Here is an 18,689-nt window from a genome sequence, read left to right as displayed (position 1 = left end):
ATTTATTGTTGAATGTTTATTGTTCATTGTATGGCACGCAGCTTAGTTACCAAAACAAATTCCTTGTATGTGAAAACCTACCTTGCAATAAACTCCTTTTTGATTCTGAAATTATGTGTAATATGTGTTGCATTGAATGCAGATTTGCGCTAACAATTAATTCAAAAGGCTATTGATATCTTGCCTGAACCCAGGGGCGGTTCTAGGGGAGGGGGGCGGCAGGGGCCAGTGCCTCCATAAAACTGAGCTTGTACCCCCAAGTAGCCCCAGCTCAAAACGTTTTTCTTTTTACCTCCGTCCGGACGGGGGGTCGATTGCTTGCGATGGTGTGGCACTGACGCACAAGGTGGAACTTGAGATGTATAATATATATTAGTGCTGTCAGATTAACGCGTTATTAACGGCTTTAACGCAAACCAATTTTAACACTATTTTGGCATGTCAAACGTTGTTGTTTTTTCACCTGCTGCCGTAACAACTAGTCACATTAGAAAAACTACAACACCATACCGGATCTAGCTACACTGGAAACAAAACAACAAGCACGCCGCACAAAATTGTTGGGCCAAGCAAGGATACGGAGCGGGTGAAAAACTCCTTAAAAGTGTGTGTGTGTTTGTGTGTCACTCTGTTTGAGCCTGCAGAGTTCAATGGTTTCATTAGCTGTTATGTCTTTCTGACCAATCGGAGTTCAGGGCCCACCTGGGCTGTACCACTTCGGGAGGGGCCGCTCAGTTACTCCCCTCTAGACAAAAGCGACTTGGTTGCGATGTTGAAAGTTTGTGAGTGTTGCTTCTGAGTGAGTGAGAGGTTGCGGGCACACAGCTCAGGCTGCCGGACGGCGCTGCAAGGAACTTTTATAAACACAATATTTTTATCCCGCAGTAATCAGCCTGACAGCCTCGAAACATTAACGGCCCACCGGGAATTCTCCCGACTCTCCCGATTACCACTCCGCCACCGTGTGTGTGTGTGTATGTGTGTGTGTGTGTGTGTGTGTGTGTGTGTGTGTGTGTGTGTGTGTGTGTGTGTGTGTGTGTGTGTGTGTGTGTGTGTGTGTGTTTGTGTGTGTGTGTGTGTGTGTGTGTGTGTGTGTGTGTGTGTTTGTGTGTGTGTGTGTGTGTGTGTGTGTGTGTGTGTGTGTGTGTGTGGACCTGTGTGTATAGGCGTTATTCGATAGCCTGGTAATGTGTATAGGCCTACGTAGTACGGTAGGAATATTCATACTGGTTTAAATAATAAATGTTATAGTATTTCCCATCTTTGCTGAGCAAGAGTTTTGTTTGAAAGTTCTGTGATTGAAACAAATAAAAGCCTGGGCTATTGAAGTTTTATGGTAGGCCTACCACTGTCATGCACCTACCCGATGTCAAGTGGACCGGGTTGAATTCACTGCGGGTCTCTCTTCTTACTGTCCTTCTCAACACTCTCTGATCTCACCTAAAGGCTAGTAACACGAAATCAAAGAATATTTAGAATAGAAAAAAAAATGCTATTAATCGCAATTAATCGCAAGATAACTATGACATTAATGTGATTAATCGCGATTGAATATTTCAATCCCTTGACAGCACTAATATATATCATACTGACTTTATTGCTTTCGTGATGTAAGATACTGAGTGGTTTGGTGTCCCAAAAGTGAAGGAAACCCAAAATGTTGTAATATTGACAATTGCTTTAACCAATGAAACATTTCGAATGTATAACATTGACAATTGCTGTAACTGAAGGATACAGATATTATGCTACGGAAATAAATGCTGCAACAGATTATAATTTTTTTTATTGTATGTTGTGTTTTTGAATGCCGTTATTACTTAGTGCTAAACTAAATATTTTGCGTCCTGGGATCAATGTGCCCCTCCAACAAAACAACCGGCCCCCGTCTTGCCCCCCATGAAAATCGGTCTAGAACCGGCCCTGTCCTAACCCTCCTAGGTTGCGTCAACACACCGGTGGGCGGGCTCGTCCTCGTCAAAAACGCGCGCACCCGTTGAACTTTTGACAGCAACCTGTGACTTGAAAACCGTCTCCAACCACGCTCCAACCGCACCGCGCTCGAAGCCTGTACGGTAACAGAAGGGCTCCAGGAAATCACGCGAGAGAACGAGGCTTCATAATATCCAGTACCAGATAGGCTGCGGGAAATCACGCGAGAACGAGCCTCTAGCAGAAGTACATTTCACGTAACAAATCAGTCATGGCATGTAATGAATGCCTCCCCCGGTTCGTCTAAATGTGAATAATATGAGAAAGTATGATGTAAAATTGTCAAGGATTAACGAATAGTACTCACAGATGTATTTGTGTGGTCATTTTTAAAAGGGTAAAACAGACTGGACTACTGCAGTTCCGTTATTTGACCACCAGATGTCGTTACAGATCGGTGTGAGTTGGTTCGCGCTGTTGATCAAACTAGAAGAAGAACCAATTGAGTGCGCTGTTTCTTCTGGTTTGTGACTGGTAGCACTGTAGTGGTACCGATTCTCAACCAGCCCTACCAGTATTTCTGAACGATTTTATGATTTTGTTACCGGAAGGAATACAACAAGGTCTCTCGTCGGTGGCCGGTTTGTTTCTGTCGGGTGGCCGTGAAGAGAAACGGAGGACAGCGATACTTTGTCCCACCATCTTACTGGAACCATTCGGTGTGGTTCGAAGAAACATGAGCTTTCTTTTGTGAGTTACAATTCAATCCATCAGTGTATATTCAAACTCGGATATTTAATATAATGTATTTTATTGTCAGCGGCGTTAGAGTTTAATGTAATGAGCTCATGGCTAACGATGGTCAGGGTAGTGCCACTTCCTGGATCGACCCCATAAGGCTCCTAGTCACCATCAGGGGGGCTCTTCATGACACACAGGACCCCCAAACACAGTGGACTGATGTTGTGACATTTTCCTCTTTAATGTGTCCCGAAAACCCAACAAATGACATGATCGTACATGATCTTGGATCTAGATGACAGGCCCGAATAATAGTTTGTTGGGGACACTCGAACCCCCAGCGGTTGGAGAACACCGTTTCGGTGTTATTAATGAATCCATAATAAATTATTGTTTTAATGAGATTATCTTCATTATGGGGGCTAGAGGGGAAGACATAGGATTGTTGGAGGGACAGGACTCCTGGATGCGCCGTGTTGCGAGATTACGAGCGATGTAGGCGACAGATTTTAATCTAAAATTCTGGATGATTGGTCTGACGCATTTCATTTTTGAATGTGTTTTTTATTTTACTGTTGCATTGAATGGGTTAGTGAGTCCATCTACAATGGTGGAAATCGGGCAGCCAATTATGTAATACACTGTACTTGTCAACGGATAAGTTGGACTACTTCAGATGAATCAGTTCACATATCGGTCTACGGGCCCAAACTTTCATTAGTGTTGTGCCTCTATACACTAGGTTCCAATGGATTCAATGTTGGGGGTTTGACAAGCTGATTTAGACGAAATTAGGTGTGTGTGTGTGTGTGTGTGTGTGTGTGTGTGTGTGTGTGTGTGTGTGTGTGTGTGTGTGTGTGTGTGTGTGTGTGTGTGTGTGTGTGTGTGTGTGTGTGATCATAGGGACAAACAATACATAAATAATTATATTGATTTCTTTCTTTCCCCAGTGGAAATCGATCCTCCAAGACATTCAAACCCAAAAAGAATATTCCGGAGGGCTCCCATCAGTACGAGCTGCTGAAGCATGCGGAGGCCACGCTGGGCAGCGGCAACCTGCGCATGGCGGTCATGCTGCCGGAGGGGGAAGACCTGAACGAGTGGGTCGCCGTGAACAGTAAGAGAGAACAGAACTCCACTTACAGGGCTAGGAAACCCAACGTCTGGTCCGAGTGCAGGGAGTAGTGATTGAAATCAGGACAACGAGGAGATTAAGGGAGTGTTCATGTCCTCAAACTGCACTTCCTCACATTCAATTTAACCACATTTAAGACCGTACAAAAACTGAGGATAAATAACAAAGTACATAAGTTATTACATGTATAGGAAGTGTATGTCATCTATCCTTCCTTTTAAGCCTTTTTATTTGATGTAAATAATGTTGTGATCTTATGTAAGAGGTGAGCTTTCTTGTGTAGGAGCCAACCATTCGGTATTCAATTGTTCCCCTTCTCGCTTGCAGCTGTGGATTTCTTCAACCAGATCAATATGCTGTATGGTACCATCACTGACTTCTGCACAGAAGTGAGCTGTCCAGTGATGTCTGCGGGTCCCAAGTAAGAGAGGGGAAGGAGGTCCTTATACACCCTTATTGATGTGTGTGTGTGTGTACCCTTACACACCCATCAATAAGTTCATAAGCGGAGGCTTGTGTGTAAACGAAGATCAGTTTCTCTTAGTCACTGTAAGGACAATGAAAACCACCTGTTCAAATAGTCCAACTCAGGGTGCTGCTTAAGCTTTTAATTGCTGTGTATGTCATGGAATTGCTAAACTCCAATGATGCATCAAGTATATAGGACAGTAGTATGTCAGGAAGTTACGGGCCGGCACTTAACAGTTGGGAAAGAGGTGTTCCAAATAAAATGTGTATACTATTACAAAATTGGTATTGCACACATTTAGGAAGTGACCTAGTCAAATAGCAGGCGATGCTAGATGTGCTTGCTGTCCGTTGTGCCGTTTCCTTCTACTTGACCTAACTTAAAACTAAAATCTATATGGAATAACAGCATTTTAAAATGTTTCTTTCACAGGTACGAGTACCACTGGGCCGACGGAACCAACATCAAGAAACCAATCAAATGCTCTGCTCCTAAATACATAGATTACCTCATGACCTGGGTTCAAGACCAGCTTGACGACGAGACGCTGTTCCCCTCAAAGATTGGTATTTGTTTCTTTATTGACATCGTCAACAAAGTATCCCTGATGACAGCGCTCTCGTGCTCCCTAACGTAGTCAAACACCACTCCTCTAATAGTCACTCGGCATCACCATAATCAGAGTACGCAATCATATTGGGCCCTTTCCCTTGCCCAATTTGTCTCCATTGTAGCCAAGTAAAGGTGAAAAAATATTATATTGCTCTACTAGGTAAAACAAAAGTAGTCTGTTTGCATTAACCTTGTTATATTCTTGCATAACAGTGTAGAGCCCCATAGCCACCTCATTGTCTATGTTGTGCAATAACCCTTCTTGTGTTACATGACATTAGCCATACATGCTTTCCACTCAGAATTTTTACCAGCTATCTCGATAACCTTGTTTTTCCTCCCGGTATTTCTTCTGTTGACTCAAGGCGTCCCCTTCAAGCGTAACTTCATGTCGGTGGCGAAGACCATTCTGAAGCGTCTGTTCAGGGTGTACGCCCACATCTACCACCAGCACTTTGACTCTGTCATGCAGCTCCAGGAGGAGGCCCATCTCAACACCTCCTTCAAACACTTCATCTTCTTCGTTCAGGTAAAGGCCGATTTAGGGTCGTTTTAGACGCAGAGACGTAAGCACGTAATTTACACAAGGGACTTGTTTTAGACAAGTTTTGATTTACGGTTCCTTTAAGGTTCCTTAAGGATTGCGCGTGTTGCAAGGGGATTCTCCGCCAGAACAGTAGGGGGAGCAACGAACAAATCTGTGGGCGTGGAAGTGGAAATCGCTGGCTTGTTTATATTTATAATTATCATAATTCGTTCTTGTGTTTTCTTCTTCTCCTTCTTCAAAATTCTTCATTCGCTTCTGTCACAGCCTTTTAAAAATGGCGCTATTATGCTGTAAAACCGGAAATGTGAGGCTCCTGAAAGGATGTGGTTAGCTGGCCAATCACAGTCTTTGCGAGCTGCGTAGGGCCGTAGTGTTTTAGTCGCATAGTCAGGAATTTTGGCCGACGCACTTAAGTACGTAAGGGGGGATATTTTACCGCGCAAGGGGGGGTTATGTATCTTAGGTGCTTACGCGTTACGTCTAAAACAGAGCATATATCGGCCTTAAGACCTGCATTGCAACTCATTGGGAGTCAAGAAAGGGTGTATTCCCTTTAATCTCTTTGAGGTTGTCGACTGACTGAGCCATGGTCTCTCAGAAATAGCCATCATTCATTTAGAAACTCTGGAACAGCGTTGATAACTGTGTCAAGAGCCGCCTTCTTATCAGAAAGAGGTCTTGATTGACATGCAAGGGCGGCCAGTCACTGCCCGTTCCATGTGATCAGTTCTTCTAGAAAAACAGACCTATGGTGGAACAAATGTGAATCATAATAGCTCAGCTCTATACGAAAAAAAAAAAAAATACGACAGACTTTGATAAAGAAATATAGGAATAAAACGGATTCCCCGGTGTCGATCCGGTCTACATTTATCAGAGTGTCATTGCTGACAGCCAATGAGGATTGTGTCTTCAGTTTCAGGACGGGTCACACAGTTATATAGTGCTGAGGAATGGAAGAGGCTGAGACTAATAGAGCCGTGACTAGCTATTTTAAAACCGACCCTATCGTTACATGACAACACAAAGATCAACCTTTCGGTTCGTAGGGTCGACCAGGGAGGACGGTCTGAGGTTGGTTTCTATCATATATCTGGGTGGACGTTTCCCCTGCAGCTATAGGATAGATTTTGATCTATAAATGTCTTGTAAAGGTTAATCAACATCACACCTGGGGGTAAAACATGAGCCCTTGTAATAAACTGTCGGTCACATAGGATTTATGAATGAGTGTGCCCCCTCGTCTCTTGTCTTCCAGGAGTTCAACCTGATCGATCGGAAGGAGCTGGTGCCACTGCAGGAGCTGATTGAGAAGCTGACCACTAAGGATAGATAAATAAGCCCAGTGGATTAGTCTGTGGTCTCCTATATATTTTGCACAGATACCCACCCCCAGCCCCCCACTACCCCTGGCTGTATGTATGCAGTAAATACTATATTTCCATTTGGGGAAATGTTTTCTTAAGGCCAGGAACATGGGCGGATCTTGATAGGTTAAGGCAGCAGGACTAAAGTCATCAGGGATTATGCTCTAAATTTGAACAAACATCTGAGTTGGAGTTATTAGATCAAATCTGTTGGCTCTTGAAACAGATACCAGTTATTGTTTGGTTAGCTTTTCTTTTGATGTAAATAGTATTTTGTGTTAGCTAGAGTTATATTGGCCTCTTCACAGCTTTCCTTTCACACAAACCTTTCAGCAAAACTAGAAATAACTTTGGACTTTTAATTTGCGATGACAGTAGAGAGTAGAGTGCACTAGCTAGAATATCTTGAGGATGTTCATTCAGTAACCCAACAACACACTTCATTAAAATACTAAAGTTTATATTGGATCCTAATTGTTATAGTTGTTATATTGGTTTGGCCGTTGCACTACAGTACAAACACAAATATCAATATGATTTTGAACAATGGACCAATGGCTGGTACGGCTCAAAACTTTAATGAAAAAGTACAGACTTAAATACAAATGCCATGCTCTTTAAGGACCCTTTACAAAAACAAAAGAAATATTAAATGTTTGACTACCATGGAATGTATGCGCTGGAGTATAACCTATTTATGCTGATTACTCTGTTTTGAAGAATTATGAACTTTGTTTAATCTGAAACTGTCCTACCCATGTCCTGTGGGTAGGATGAGGTTAATGAATGTGTTAAGACATAAGGGAGACGAGAAATAACTCGTTTAGCAGCAACTAAAATGGAATTGTCTCCTTTTTGTGTTTTCCATTGACGGTGGTAGTTTACCCTTCGCACCAAACTTGTCTCAAATGGTCACTGCAAATATTGGCCACGGTTTTGGTACTCTGACATTCCATAGAAAGTCATCAAAAAAATAGGTATATCAGACAACTTAACCCTACATGCTGATACATGTAGTGTTTATAGTCAAGAATTGTCCCCTGGGACATATTGTGCTGGATAAAATGCTTACGTCATTGGAGTATGCTGGAGCCCTTTTATTTTATTAGCCATAACGCACTTTGAACTATTTACCTGAATGTTTTACTGTACAGAATTTGGCTTTTTGAGAAGCTGTTACTGTGTTGGATTGTTTCACCCTGCTCCCCCCCCCCCTTCATTGTGTTTCCCGCAAATGAATGTGATAGAATGTGCTGGAACAACAACAACATGGGGTACAACAAGATGGTTGGTTTAACTTAAGCCAATGTTGAGTGCCAGGCTTCAGACCGTGGATACATTAACTTTTCCTCTGGTGTGAAAGTCTTGGTTACTATGCAATAATTGACAACTAAAAAACACTTGGTATATTATTATTTATAAGTCATCTGATTCATGTTTGAACCCTCTCAGCCTGTTTTTGCTTCATATCGCATTGACTTTTATTCTCAATGTTATTTTTTTACACACTAAGGTTAAGTGCAGTTGATGTATTTCTACATTTGCCATTATAATATATTCATGGTGGTATTAAAGGATATGCAAAACATGTAAATATGGAGGGTCCCCCTTTCTTAGAAGTCATTTTGGACGGGCATGAAGTGATGGCCTTTGGTCGCAGAATGCAAATTTAAGGTAATTTGTCTTAGTACTTGCCTTCTATCCCCGTTTGGATGTGACACTTTTTATCCGCTTAATATAACGTTTATTAATTTGCTTCTACAGGAAATCAGAAAATGTAAGAGAATTGTTCTTATGGCACATTAGGCTATTGACCATATCATATCCTGTTGCATAGGTTTTTCCTCCTTGACTGTAATACTGGCAAAATGTTTGTAAATATGTGCTAGATTGAAGGTTTTTGATGCTACTGACATAAGTTATGCCTTTGAAAGCCAAATAAAGATCTTTAAATCCTGAAAGTTTGCAAATTTTTTGAGACCTCAAATAACCAGACAATTAGCCAAACAGTTTTGCAAAACATGCCTATTATTGAAATGTCCAAATCTTTACACGTTAATAGCTTTCCAGGTACTACCTATTGACCTGCTGGTATGTGAGAATACAAAAGATTCTCAACGTTTGTGAACCATGGAAATAAAACATAATACTTGTAAATAGAAGTTGATCACATTAAAATAATAAGTAAGATGTTGAACAAATAGACCTATGCAAAAAAATTATGTATGTAACTTTTTTCCTATAAATATATGCAAACTATACTATCACAATAATATTCAAGAGATAAAGCCGGTAATCAGGCAAGTACTTTTGTTAACGTGGAATGAAATTCAGAAAGGAATTCAGAAAAAAACAAGTTTGAGCAAGGTTGGTCTGTTGTTAGTGCGGAGTAGTGACGAGTGCTTGACGACACTAGATTTACATATCGCCCGACCAATGGGTGAAGCATACTCTGCAACCCGCCCCTGACCCATAGCTAATCAGCTTGATGCGCCAAATTTTGAGAGAGGGCTCCAAGTGGGAAACAACAACGCGTAGAGAAGAACCTTTATCCTATTCTCTGAACATGTCTCCCTCACCACCCAAGAGAGTCCACACCGATTCAACGAACAACAGTTCGGAAAAGAGAATAATGCGGATCTCGATCGAGGGGAATATTGGTAAGTTCAGCATTGGGGTTTGTTTATCAAGTTTAATTGAGAGCCAACAAAATATATCGGTCATTCCTTCTTGTCTTATTATTCATCATAGTTGTCACTCTTTTGCTAGCTGAAATTCAATATTGGGATTGTTTTATAGCCATGTTCAATTGGTGAACTATCTTAAAGGGTGATTGAATACAAACCTTCCCTCTTCATAGCTTCTGGTCTAATCGATCTTATTTTACACGGCTGGGAAAGTAGTTGTTCACGGTTATCTTGACCATGCTGGCCTTATGTCAGAAATAACGAGGGTGTTTTAAATGTACTTAATGAAACTAACATGATCCTTCTGCTGTCACTTCCTGTATCGCAGCGGCGGGAAAGTCTTCGTTTGTGCGCCTCCTGGAGAAGGAGAACAGCGACTGGGCTGTGGTGCCCGAGCCCATCGCTAGGTGGTGCAACGTGCAGACAAAGCAGAGCGATTCTGAGGTATCAGTATATCATTAATTTAACTTTTCTCAAGTGTAAACTGTAGAAGAGACATGTGTGTAACAAAAATAAACGCAGTGCTGAGGTTGAATTAACTTAAAGTATAACTTTAAACGGCGATTGTTGAAACGTGTAATGTTACATTTGACTCTGGGGAATTCAACTGTTTTTAGAGTGCAGCTGCTATATGCCGAGCTGAGTAACAGATGGCCTCACAGAGTACACAGACAAGCCCAGTAACGTTAGTCCCAGCATCGCACCCTCAACCACTCCTATAGGTACAAGATATGCTGTCTCCACAATACTTTCTCAGCTATACCCCATGGAAAACCTTACCCATAGAGGATTGCTAGCGAAGTAAAGTCTTTTGAATAAGGACTTGGCTAAACTTGTACCATAAGTGACTATACTACCTTTTTAATAAAATAATAATAATATAATTTATATAAAAGGGGTAACCATTATATTCCACATTTCTAGCTCATCATAAACACTTTTTTGAAGAACAAGCCTTAGGCTTAGACATACTAAATAGTTTTGATGGTTAGTTTCCTCTATATTGTGTAAACCATGATGGAAAAACATTTATTTTTTTCCTCCAAAAAAATGGAGGTGTGAAGCGTCATCTCCATCTTCCTCAAGCTCTCCGCTCCCATATACCTTCAAGTGTCCGCTTATCAAAACAGCTCACTGTGTGTATACGAACAACCATTGCACCGAATGTAACCCTGTGAACTCTGCGCCTGGAAAGCAGCTGCTAAACGGGGCCTTCGGTTTTAAAGAGCCAACTGTCATTCTCCCCATCCACTCTGGTTATCCCCCCAGAGGAACGCTCAGCACGTCCTGACGACGACTGTAACTGAACGGACCTGCCTCTCTCCCCCCCCCTCCCCCCACCCCCCAGGAGCTGACCCAGTCTCAGAAGAGTGGTGGAAACGTGCTGCAGTTGATGTACGAGAAGCCGGCGCGGTGGGCCTACACGTTCCAGTCATACGCGTGCATGAGCCGCGTGCGCTCCCAACTCAACGGGCTCAACGGCAAACTGCGTGAGGCAGAGAACCCTGTGCAGTTCTGCGAGCGATCCATCTACAGTGATAGGTAGACACGCACTCTTTTATTCAAGGGATGACATTATACCACCAAATGTGACTGTGATTAGCCCTTTCAGGCCGTTTGAATATCGGCCATTTGCTGTGTTTTTGTGACATCTTAAGTGGGAGTGTCCACCTAGATGTATGCTGGATAGATGAGCCTATCCAGTGGAGTGAGGCAAATGGCCACAGCTGAACCGATATGTATCTATTTGCTGCTGTCACTGGTTGTTTCGCAGACGCTTTTATGCAAAGCGACTTTGACCATTGTTTTCCTCCCAACAACAGTGTTAATTTTCTTTGCTCGCACTGTGTGTGTGTGTGTGTGTGTGTGTGTGTGTGTGTGTGTGTGTGTGTGTGTGTGTGTGTGTGTGTGTGTGTGTGTGTGTGTGTGTGTGTGTGTGTGTGTGTGTGTGTGTGTGTGTGTGTGTGTGTCCCCTTCAGGTACATTTTTGCAACCAACCTCTATGAGAGCGACTGTATGAATGAGGAAGAGTGGGCCATCTACCAGGACTGGCACGGCTGGCTGCACACTCAGTTTGGCAAGCAGATCGAGATGGATGGCATCATCTACCTCAGAGCTTCTCCTGAGGTATGTTGTTGTAATTTTGATTATACAGTCCATCCATACGCCAGTGTTTGAGCCGAACGTTGGGGTGAGGAGCCCACTTGCGAAGGCCGTCTGATCATGCCTATGGATTTGAAAGGTCCGGTCGACGCTGACGGATTTGGGCCAAATGATTTTATCGCTGCAAACAAACTACGAGTAATCGTTTGTTGCGGTGCAATGTGCATATGTTTACTGGACGGTTTGTTTCGCCGGGCAGATGTCGATTGGTTTAAAATGTTGTCCTTGTGGGATGGCAGAGGCATTTGGGTCAAAAAACGAAAGATTGGGTCGCGGCCCGGGCATAGAAGTGTGTGTGTGAACCAACACAACCAAAAATGGGGGGGAAACTTTCATTAGCTCTCGACTCAATTCTATTAATTCTTCTTGGTCACGATTTTCATTAAAAATCGTTTCTCAATTTAGTTTATCGGCAAACTAATTTCAGGATGTACTCCAGTCCGCTGTGCAAGAAGGGCATTGTCGTATATGATGGCACAAAAACAGATTAAAGTGTGTACGATTATGAAGCCCTGGAAGATGCTACACGACACGTAGGTGGCTTTAACTGGGCTCCTCCAAGACCAGGACACAGGGTGGTGGTGTTGGCAGCCAGTTGATTGTAGAGTTTGAAGTCAAGGACACATGCAAATGGTGATGCATGTAGAAGATCTCCTTGGGTGTGTTTGGTTATGGCTGGTTTAACCTGGGCACATTGATAGCTCAATGCACAACAGGTGTGCAGCCTCAACCAGCCCCATCCACAAGCACTCCACAGTATGTTCATATCTTTTAAAAGTCATCTAAACTGATTGCCATAATGTTAAAAGACAAAGGCAAACAAAACATATTTTTTTGTTTTTGGAGTCTCGAAACAATTCAGAATCCAAATAGTGTCTGAATTTTGTAACAAAGTACAAAAAAAAAAATATCCTTCATTATTATGTAATATATCCTTGTTTTTCTAGGATAGATTGTTTCCCGACCTCAGGTCATTGGATGTGTGTGTGTGTACAGAGATGTATGGAGAGACTGCGCAGACGAGGCCGTACGGAGGAGCAGGACATTCCCCTTGAGTACTTGGACAACCTCCACTTGAAGCACGAGAGCTGGCTGCAGCACAAGACCATGCCGTGAGCTCATGCGAACCAGCTGTGTGTGTGTGTGTGTGTGTGTGTGTGTGTGTGTGTGTGTGTGTGTGTGTGTGTGTGTGTGTGTGTGTGTGTGTGTGTGTGTGTGTGTGTGTGTGTGTGTGTGTGTGTGTGTGTGTGTGTGTCGCGATTGCCCTTAATGTGCCCTTACCTAATGTGCCCCTTCATTCTTAAGACTTTTGTTTCAGAAGTATTTAGAAATGTCTTTGGAGCTCCATCCTCTGTACAACTTTGGATAATGTCAAAAAGGACTCCAAGTCCCTTCCATTTATCTGAATTATTTGCATTACCCGTAATCTTTAATACATAAAACCAAAAAATGACTTACTGTTACAAATTACTTAAGCGCTCCAACTCATTGAAAAGTCAAATGTTTTTAATTTCATTGCCAAAACTAAATCTGTTTCCTGTTCAACAGGATGGAATTTGAGTTTCTCAATAAAGTGCCAATTCTGACACTGGATGTAAACGAAGACTTTATCTGCAATGAAGAAAAGTGCAGTAACATGATAGAGAAGGTGAGACGGTCAATCCCATAATTGGAAATGATTGATCACATTAAAAAACAAACAAATGAACAGTTAGACTAACGTGTTGATCTGTTTTCATATTTCTTTCTAGGCGAAGGAGTTTTTAAGCAGCATCTAGAAGTCATCTGAGGAGAAGGAGAGTGGATTTTATTGACAACTGTTAAACAATTGTGTGTGACAATATTTCAATTCTTTTATGTTTTATATTTTGTATTGTATTTTCATGTGAACACTTCCATGAAATTCTTTTAAGTGCCCAGTACTAATAAAGATGTATTTATTTTACTAATAGATTGCCACATTGCATAAAAAGGCACAAACATTCTGACCATATTTTGTTGGGCCCCCTCTACCAATTTCCAGAAGATGGTGCTAGACTTAAAAAACATCTCACCTAACTTTCTTTACCTGGACAGTGTTCAGGTTGACGTTACCAGAACGAAAATAGAAATGTACAAATGAGTTCATGACTTCAATTGACTAAACTGAATAACAAAATAAAATAATATATTAGGGTAATCATTTAGTGATATGAAAAGCCCTGACACTGATTTATATCAACCTTAATTAACTGCTTGAAGATTTCTATTACCGTCTCGGGTTTTCCTACCATCTAATCATCTGATTTGGCGCGTTGTGAGGCATGAAGCGTGAGAAGTCGCTCAGGTAGAGCAGAGGCGCGCCTCGCTTTCTGACCTCCCCTTTACGCATGCCATGGCGTCACGCTGAAGGAGGGATGGCACTATATATCGGGACATTTACACGTTGAGCTCAGACCAGAGCCTCTTTATACAGACTTGTTTCTTCACGATAATTCCTCGGACGGTGTTTCTAGAACATGGGCTGCTGGATTATACAAGGTATCAATAGAAGCCGAGGTGTGGGATATACTCGGGGATAGAAAGGTTACTGTAAGGATTGACATCTTGATCTATGGTACCGACGCGCACGGCGGCTGAAACTTAAGAAGATAAAGTTTATTAAAAAGTCAGCCAACCTATTGCGCTCCTGCTGGCTCTGAAGTCTGGATCCATGATTTAAAATAGATCATTCTAGAGAGGACACTTGGACAACATGAGTTTGGACAAAACCAAGTAAGTCTCCTATCATATCTACCGGCATATGATCTACATGCCCACTACACCAATGCAGTCTTACTTGTCATTTTGTTTTGTAGGCTAGTATTAATCGAATTATTGCTGTATTCGCTCTTTAACCCCGGATTGGAAGTATGGTTGGACGGGGTGGATGAGGATCATGTGCGTAATCTGGTTGTCGAGTTGCGTCCTCTCCGGATAAACACCATGACACCCCCTTCCACCATGTGCTCCGCCCGCACTGTTCTCCATGTAATCCAAGACAGTGTTCTTTCTCCACTAACCATAAAAAAAAAACACTAGACCTAAACATCATCCCTCAGCAACACTACTGGTCCTACCGCCGTTGTACTTTAACGATTGCTAATCTATTTTCCGAGACCCTGTCATGATGAATTACGTCGACATTAGGATCCCCTAGGAGCTGCCAAAAGTGGTCTTTCGGTTAAATGATCGTGGTATGTGTGTGACCTGACCTGTTGCAACGGCTATGCGAACCAAAATGCACTCTGTTTAAATACGAACGTAGCTTCCTGCATGTTGCATTTGCTCGATAGAAAGTCACTGGAATAATTGCAATAGCTGGGGAGGATTCCCCCGTTGTAGTCACTCACAAGACACGCTGGCGACATTGCATCGGTTTCTGAAACTTCCACGAAACATGCATGGATAGCTGATCGAAATAGTGCATGTTTTGCTGCATTCATTGAGATGTAGCTCCCAAATTGCGCAATGGCATGGAGCCACTGCAAAGAAACGTAGCGTAATTCACGGAACACTGGGCGTCACTGAACTCTGAAGCAGCTTAAGTGGCAGTATGTAGGCTAGCTAGTACCTGCAGGTAATAGGCATGCCTATTGCCAAGGGACCCTTGCAAGAGATTGTAACAACAGTCCACACTGTGCGCATTTACTATGCGCCCTAGAATCCTCCAAATATATCTTGACGAGAGTGGTCGACGCTCACTTTTTAACCTCGCTGAGATTAAACTGGCCTACGGAAACGGTTTGTAAAGACATGCATCTCACTTGGTGTAAGAACGGCAGACGACTGGAAATTAGGATTTATTTCCTCATTCTTCAAATTGTTTTTTGTGGGCTCCCTCTCTTCTTCCTGACTGTCTACAACTGTCTATGTTGTATTGCACAATATTCCTCTATAGCCTATGCCTGAAAATGTTATTGTGGCCAGGCTTCAGACTGCAAAATTCCAATGCCATGTTATCGCCAACCCTCGGCCCATGGAGGTTTACTTGGGGGTCTTGAGTGAAATGTTGACCCAATGGGTGAGGTTGGGCTCTTACAGGTGAGGCTGGCCCTTCTTACAGGTGAGGCTGGCCCCTCTTACAGGTGAGGCTGGCCCCACAGGTGAGGCTGGGTCCCCTTACAGGTGAGGCTGGGGCCCCTAGTACAGGGGAGGATGGGCGACTTCTAGAAGTAATGCTTTGGTAGGAAAACCCTCTCCCTGCACTCTATCACCTTTCCAAAGTATACAGATTAATTAACCTCACCTGCCTGAAGCAAGTGAGTTGGTTGGCTTATACCGACCCAATCTGCTGAACACTCGTTGAGAGATGCTGCTGTTTGTCCCTCGGTCAGTAGCCTGTCCCCCTTACTGGTCAAACATTGTTCCAATTTGAACAGTTTATTTAAGGATATACAATTGCCCCGCCCCCGAGCCATGCAGTGTTGAACAACAGAGGCACAACATCTATGCACAGAATTATAACTGGATATGGGCCGGTGGGTGTTTAACCCATTTTTAAGTTGTAGTTTTTGTTTTGTAACTATTTATATTTTACGGTATATAATGTTTTTAAGTCGTTTTCTGCAACTTCCCTCTGATCATCCAAGATCTAGCTTGGAGCCAAAGCCTCTTCGCTGGCCACTCTCACCTTTTAACCTGTCCTCTACTCAAGGGATGTCTTTTTGAAACAACTTCTCTTTTTCATTTAGATTTGTGTACATTACTGATCAGTACGATCAGTATAGTCCCTGTATTATTGCACTTTCCACACGCATCCATATCTTTTCAAACCCTTTCTCTTGCCTTTCAAACTGCGTTTTGTTGCCCTCTGTTGGCATTACGGCCCACATCAGTCCACCAGAATCATACATCGGAAATCCAAGAACTTCATGGAATGCAACTCGTCAGCTGATACTGCCATTAAGTGACAGTCCAGCCAGCATCTTCTTCATAGGGGAGGGAAAACTAGAAAGTGCATTCTCTGGAGAAAATGTTTGGCTGTCTTTGCCAATTGGAACGTTAACAACCTAACATGCTAGCAGGCATGTTCTATAGCATAATTTTGAGCGTGGTCAGCTTAGCTGACACCAATACCATCTCCTACCTGCCTACTTTGCTTTCCTATGGGGAATTGCTGAATCAGAATAACAACATTTTCGTTGTTTGGAATCTTAAAAATCTGTAAACCACGCGTGACCAAACATGTCCGTACATTTTGACAATCGGTTAACTGCTGATGCTACTGTAGGAGGAGAGTATGTTTATAACCTCACCCAGACGTGCAAGGGATTGGATAGTCTCACAATTTAAGATTCTAGTCTGATGATAGACTGCCTCCAATCTGGGTCAACGGGGCGTTTTGCTTTCTTTCACTTCATATTTGTATATCCAAGCATGAAACTGGCAAACCAAAATTTGGCTTGCAGCAGCAGAAACACTTTTTGCTTGTAACTGTTTCCAAAAACACTGCAGTCCGGCCACTGTAGAACTACACCGAAAACCCCCTTCTGAAATTGGGGATTATAGTAGGGGAAGATATTCGTAACCAAAGTGAGAATAACATGTGACTCCAACCCTTGCAGTTTTATGGTTCCCGGGCCAGGCGCTGTGCCATCTCCACCCAGAGGTGGGAAGATGGTGGAGGTGATGGTGATGATGGTGCTATAGCATAGTAGGGCCTGAGGCGCCAAACGGTCTGTAACACAGAACCATCTGGGAAGTCCTCCATGGGTACTGTTCCGGATAGGGCCAGGCCCTTTCAAAAAATATTTGTCAGGTGATTGGATGAGCCATCTGTCTATCAATGTCTTATCATGTAGATCACGTAGTTCCGCGTAGGATGCCGATTGGTCCGAACCACTGTGATTCGGCAAAAGCACTTGCCTTGAGGACTGGCAATATGGATTCTCAGCCATTGATCCTTTACCATTAGTCTGAGGCACACGTACACTTAAAGACAGACCAGCAACAAGACTTTCAGAGGAAGTTGTTGGTTAGCTGATACAGACCTAAAGATTAGAGAGAATTACTTAATATTTGGCAGACGTGTCACATCACTTTGTAACAAGACGGATGACTGGATCATTCTAACGCTATATCTGTATAAAATAACCTTCAGGTTGATCAGTGATATTTGGTAGGGACAAATCAATGGTTACCTGACTTTGGTACACTAAAGGATACGTCCTTTTCTTATGGGCATAATCAGGTCAGTGGTGCTTTTGGTTTGTAGAGTGCCAGAGAGAGAAGAACAGTGCAGTCCTGCAGGTCAACAACGCTCTCGACTGGCGGAATGCAGATGAGCTTGCAGCCGCGCTATCAGGGGAAACAAGTTGTTGTATCCTTCCTGACTCTGTTTATATAGTTTGTGTACACCCCCACTCCCACTCAATCTCTAACTAAACGTCCTGTACCTCGGAAGTTTGTCAGTCACAGCAGATTTGAAGGAGAAACCAAAAATAAATGTGTTATTGGTATACAGCCATTTTGTTTCCAACCAACCACCCTCTATTGTAGCAGATGATGGAATTTCTGAAAGGTGTGGATCTTTATTAATTTCTTACTTCTTCACTTTATCTACTAAAACAGGCACAGGCTAAAGGAGGGCATACCCCTTATTTCTTATTTAAAGATAAAAGTATAGCCTGAAGACTTTATTTTGACTGGAGAAACTACATTGCTTCTCATTACTCTGAAGAAGGTGTTTGCTGATTGGATTTACCCATTCAACAAAGTTTGCAACCAATTCAGTTTATACCGGTATTGGTTTTATTACATTCTTATCTAATCCATCGCAGCGAATGCTCCCTCTCTCTCTGTTGTGGTACAAACAGAGAGTTGCACGAGCAACACCTTTCAAAGATGCTACCTCCTGAGCTCAAAGTAGATTACACATGTAGATTGAACATTAAAACCACAGTTCTGGCGTAGGTTTCCTCTGCTCCACTTCTAAGGCGTGCAATGGGCCTGACGTACAGTAAGTGGCCATGTTTTAACATGCTGCGTGACCAAATCAAACTAAAACTTATAGTAT

At 42.6% G+C, this 18,689-nt stretch overlaps 3 protein-coding genes across 3 annotated transcripts in view; all 3 read left to right on the top strand.

Moving 5' to 3' along the window:
• The first annotated feature begins 2,404 nt into the window (after nucleotides 1–2,404).
• Nucleotides 2,405–8,852, top strand: LOC130381488 (MOB kinase activator 1B-like). Its single transcript, XM_056589122.1, has 6 exons — nucleotides 2,405–2,682; nucleotides 3,624–3,790; nucleotides 4,136–4,229; nucleotides 4,710–4,843; nucleotides 5,255–5,418; nucleotides 6,695–8,852. Exons 1-6 carry the CDS (start codon nucleotides 2,525–2,527, stop codon nucleotides 6,770–6,772), a joined length of 795 nt encoding a protein of 264 aa, XP_056445097.1. The 5' UTR covers nucleotides 2,405–2,524; the 3' UTR covers nucleotides 6,773–8,852.
• Nucleotides 8,853–9,300: 448 nt separating this feature from the next.
• dck (deoxycytidine kinase) lies at nucleotides 9,301–13,598 on the top strand. The gene is made up of 7 exons (XM_056587453.1): nucleotides 9,301–9,463; nucleotides 9,819–9,934; nucleotides 10,839–11,032; nucleotides 11,470–11,617; nucleotides 12,650–12,765; nucleotides 13,202–13,301; nucleotides 13,405–13,598. The coding sequence occupies exons 1-7, from the start codon at nucleotides 9,370–9,372 to the stop codon at nucleotides 13,429–13,431; spliced, it is 795 nt and encodes a 264-aa protein (XP_056443428.1). The 5' UTR covers nucleotides 9,301–9,369; the 3' UTR covers nucleotides 13,432–13,598.
• A 335-nt stretch (nucleotides 13,599–13,933) lies between these two features.
• Nucleotides 13,934–18,689, top strand: part of LOC130380289 (electrogenic sodium bicarbonate cotransporter 1-like) — a 31,978-nt gene continuing 27,222 nt past the window's right edge. Inside the window, exon 1 of the mRNA XM_056587451.1 lies at nucleotides 13,934–14,407. Coding sequence (XP_056443426.1) covers nucleotides 14,388–14,407 — 20 coding nt within the window. The 5' untranslated portion in view covers nucleotides 13,934–14,387. The remainder of the gene's footprint in view (nucleotides 14,408–18,689) is intronic.

This window comes from Gadus chalcogrammus, chromosome 4, assembly GCF_026213295.1.
Source record: "Gadus chalcogrammus isolate NIFS_2021 chromosome 4, NIFS_Gcha_1.0, whole genome shotgun sequence".
Taxonomy (NCBI): Eukaryota; Metazoa; Chordata; class Actinopteri; order Gadiformes; family Gadidae; genus Gadus; species Gadus chalcogrammus.
Note: the sequence above shows the minus strand (reverse complement) of the source record. Positions and strands in the feature narration are given on the sequence as shown.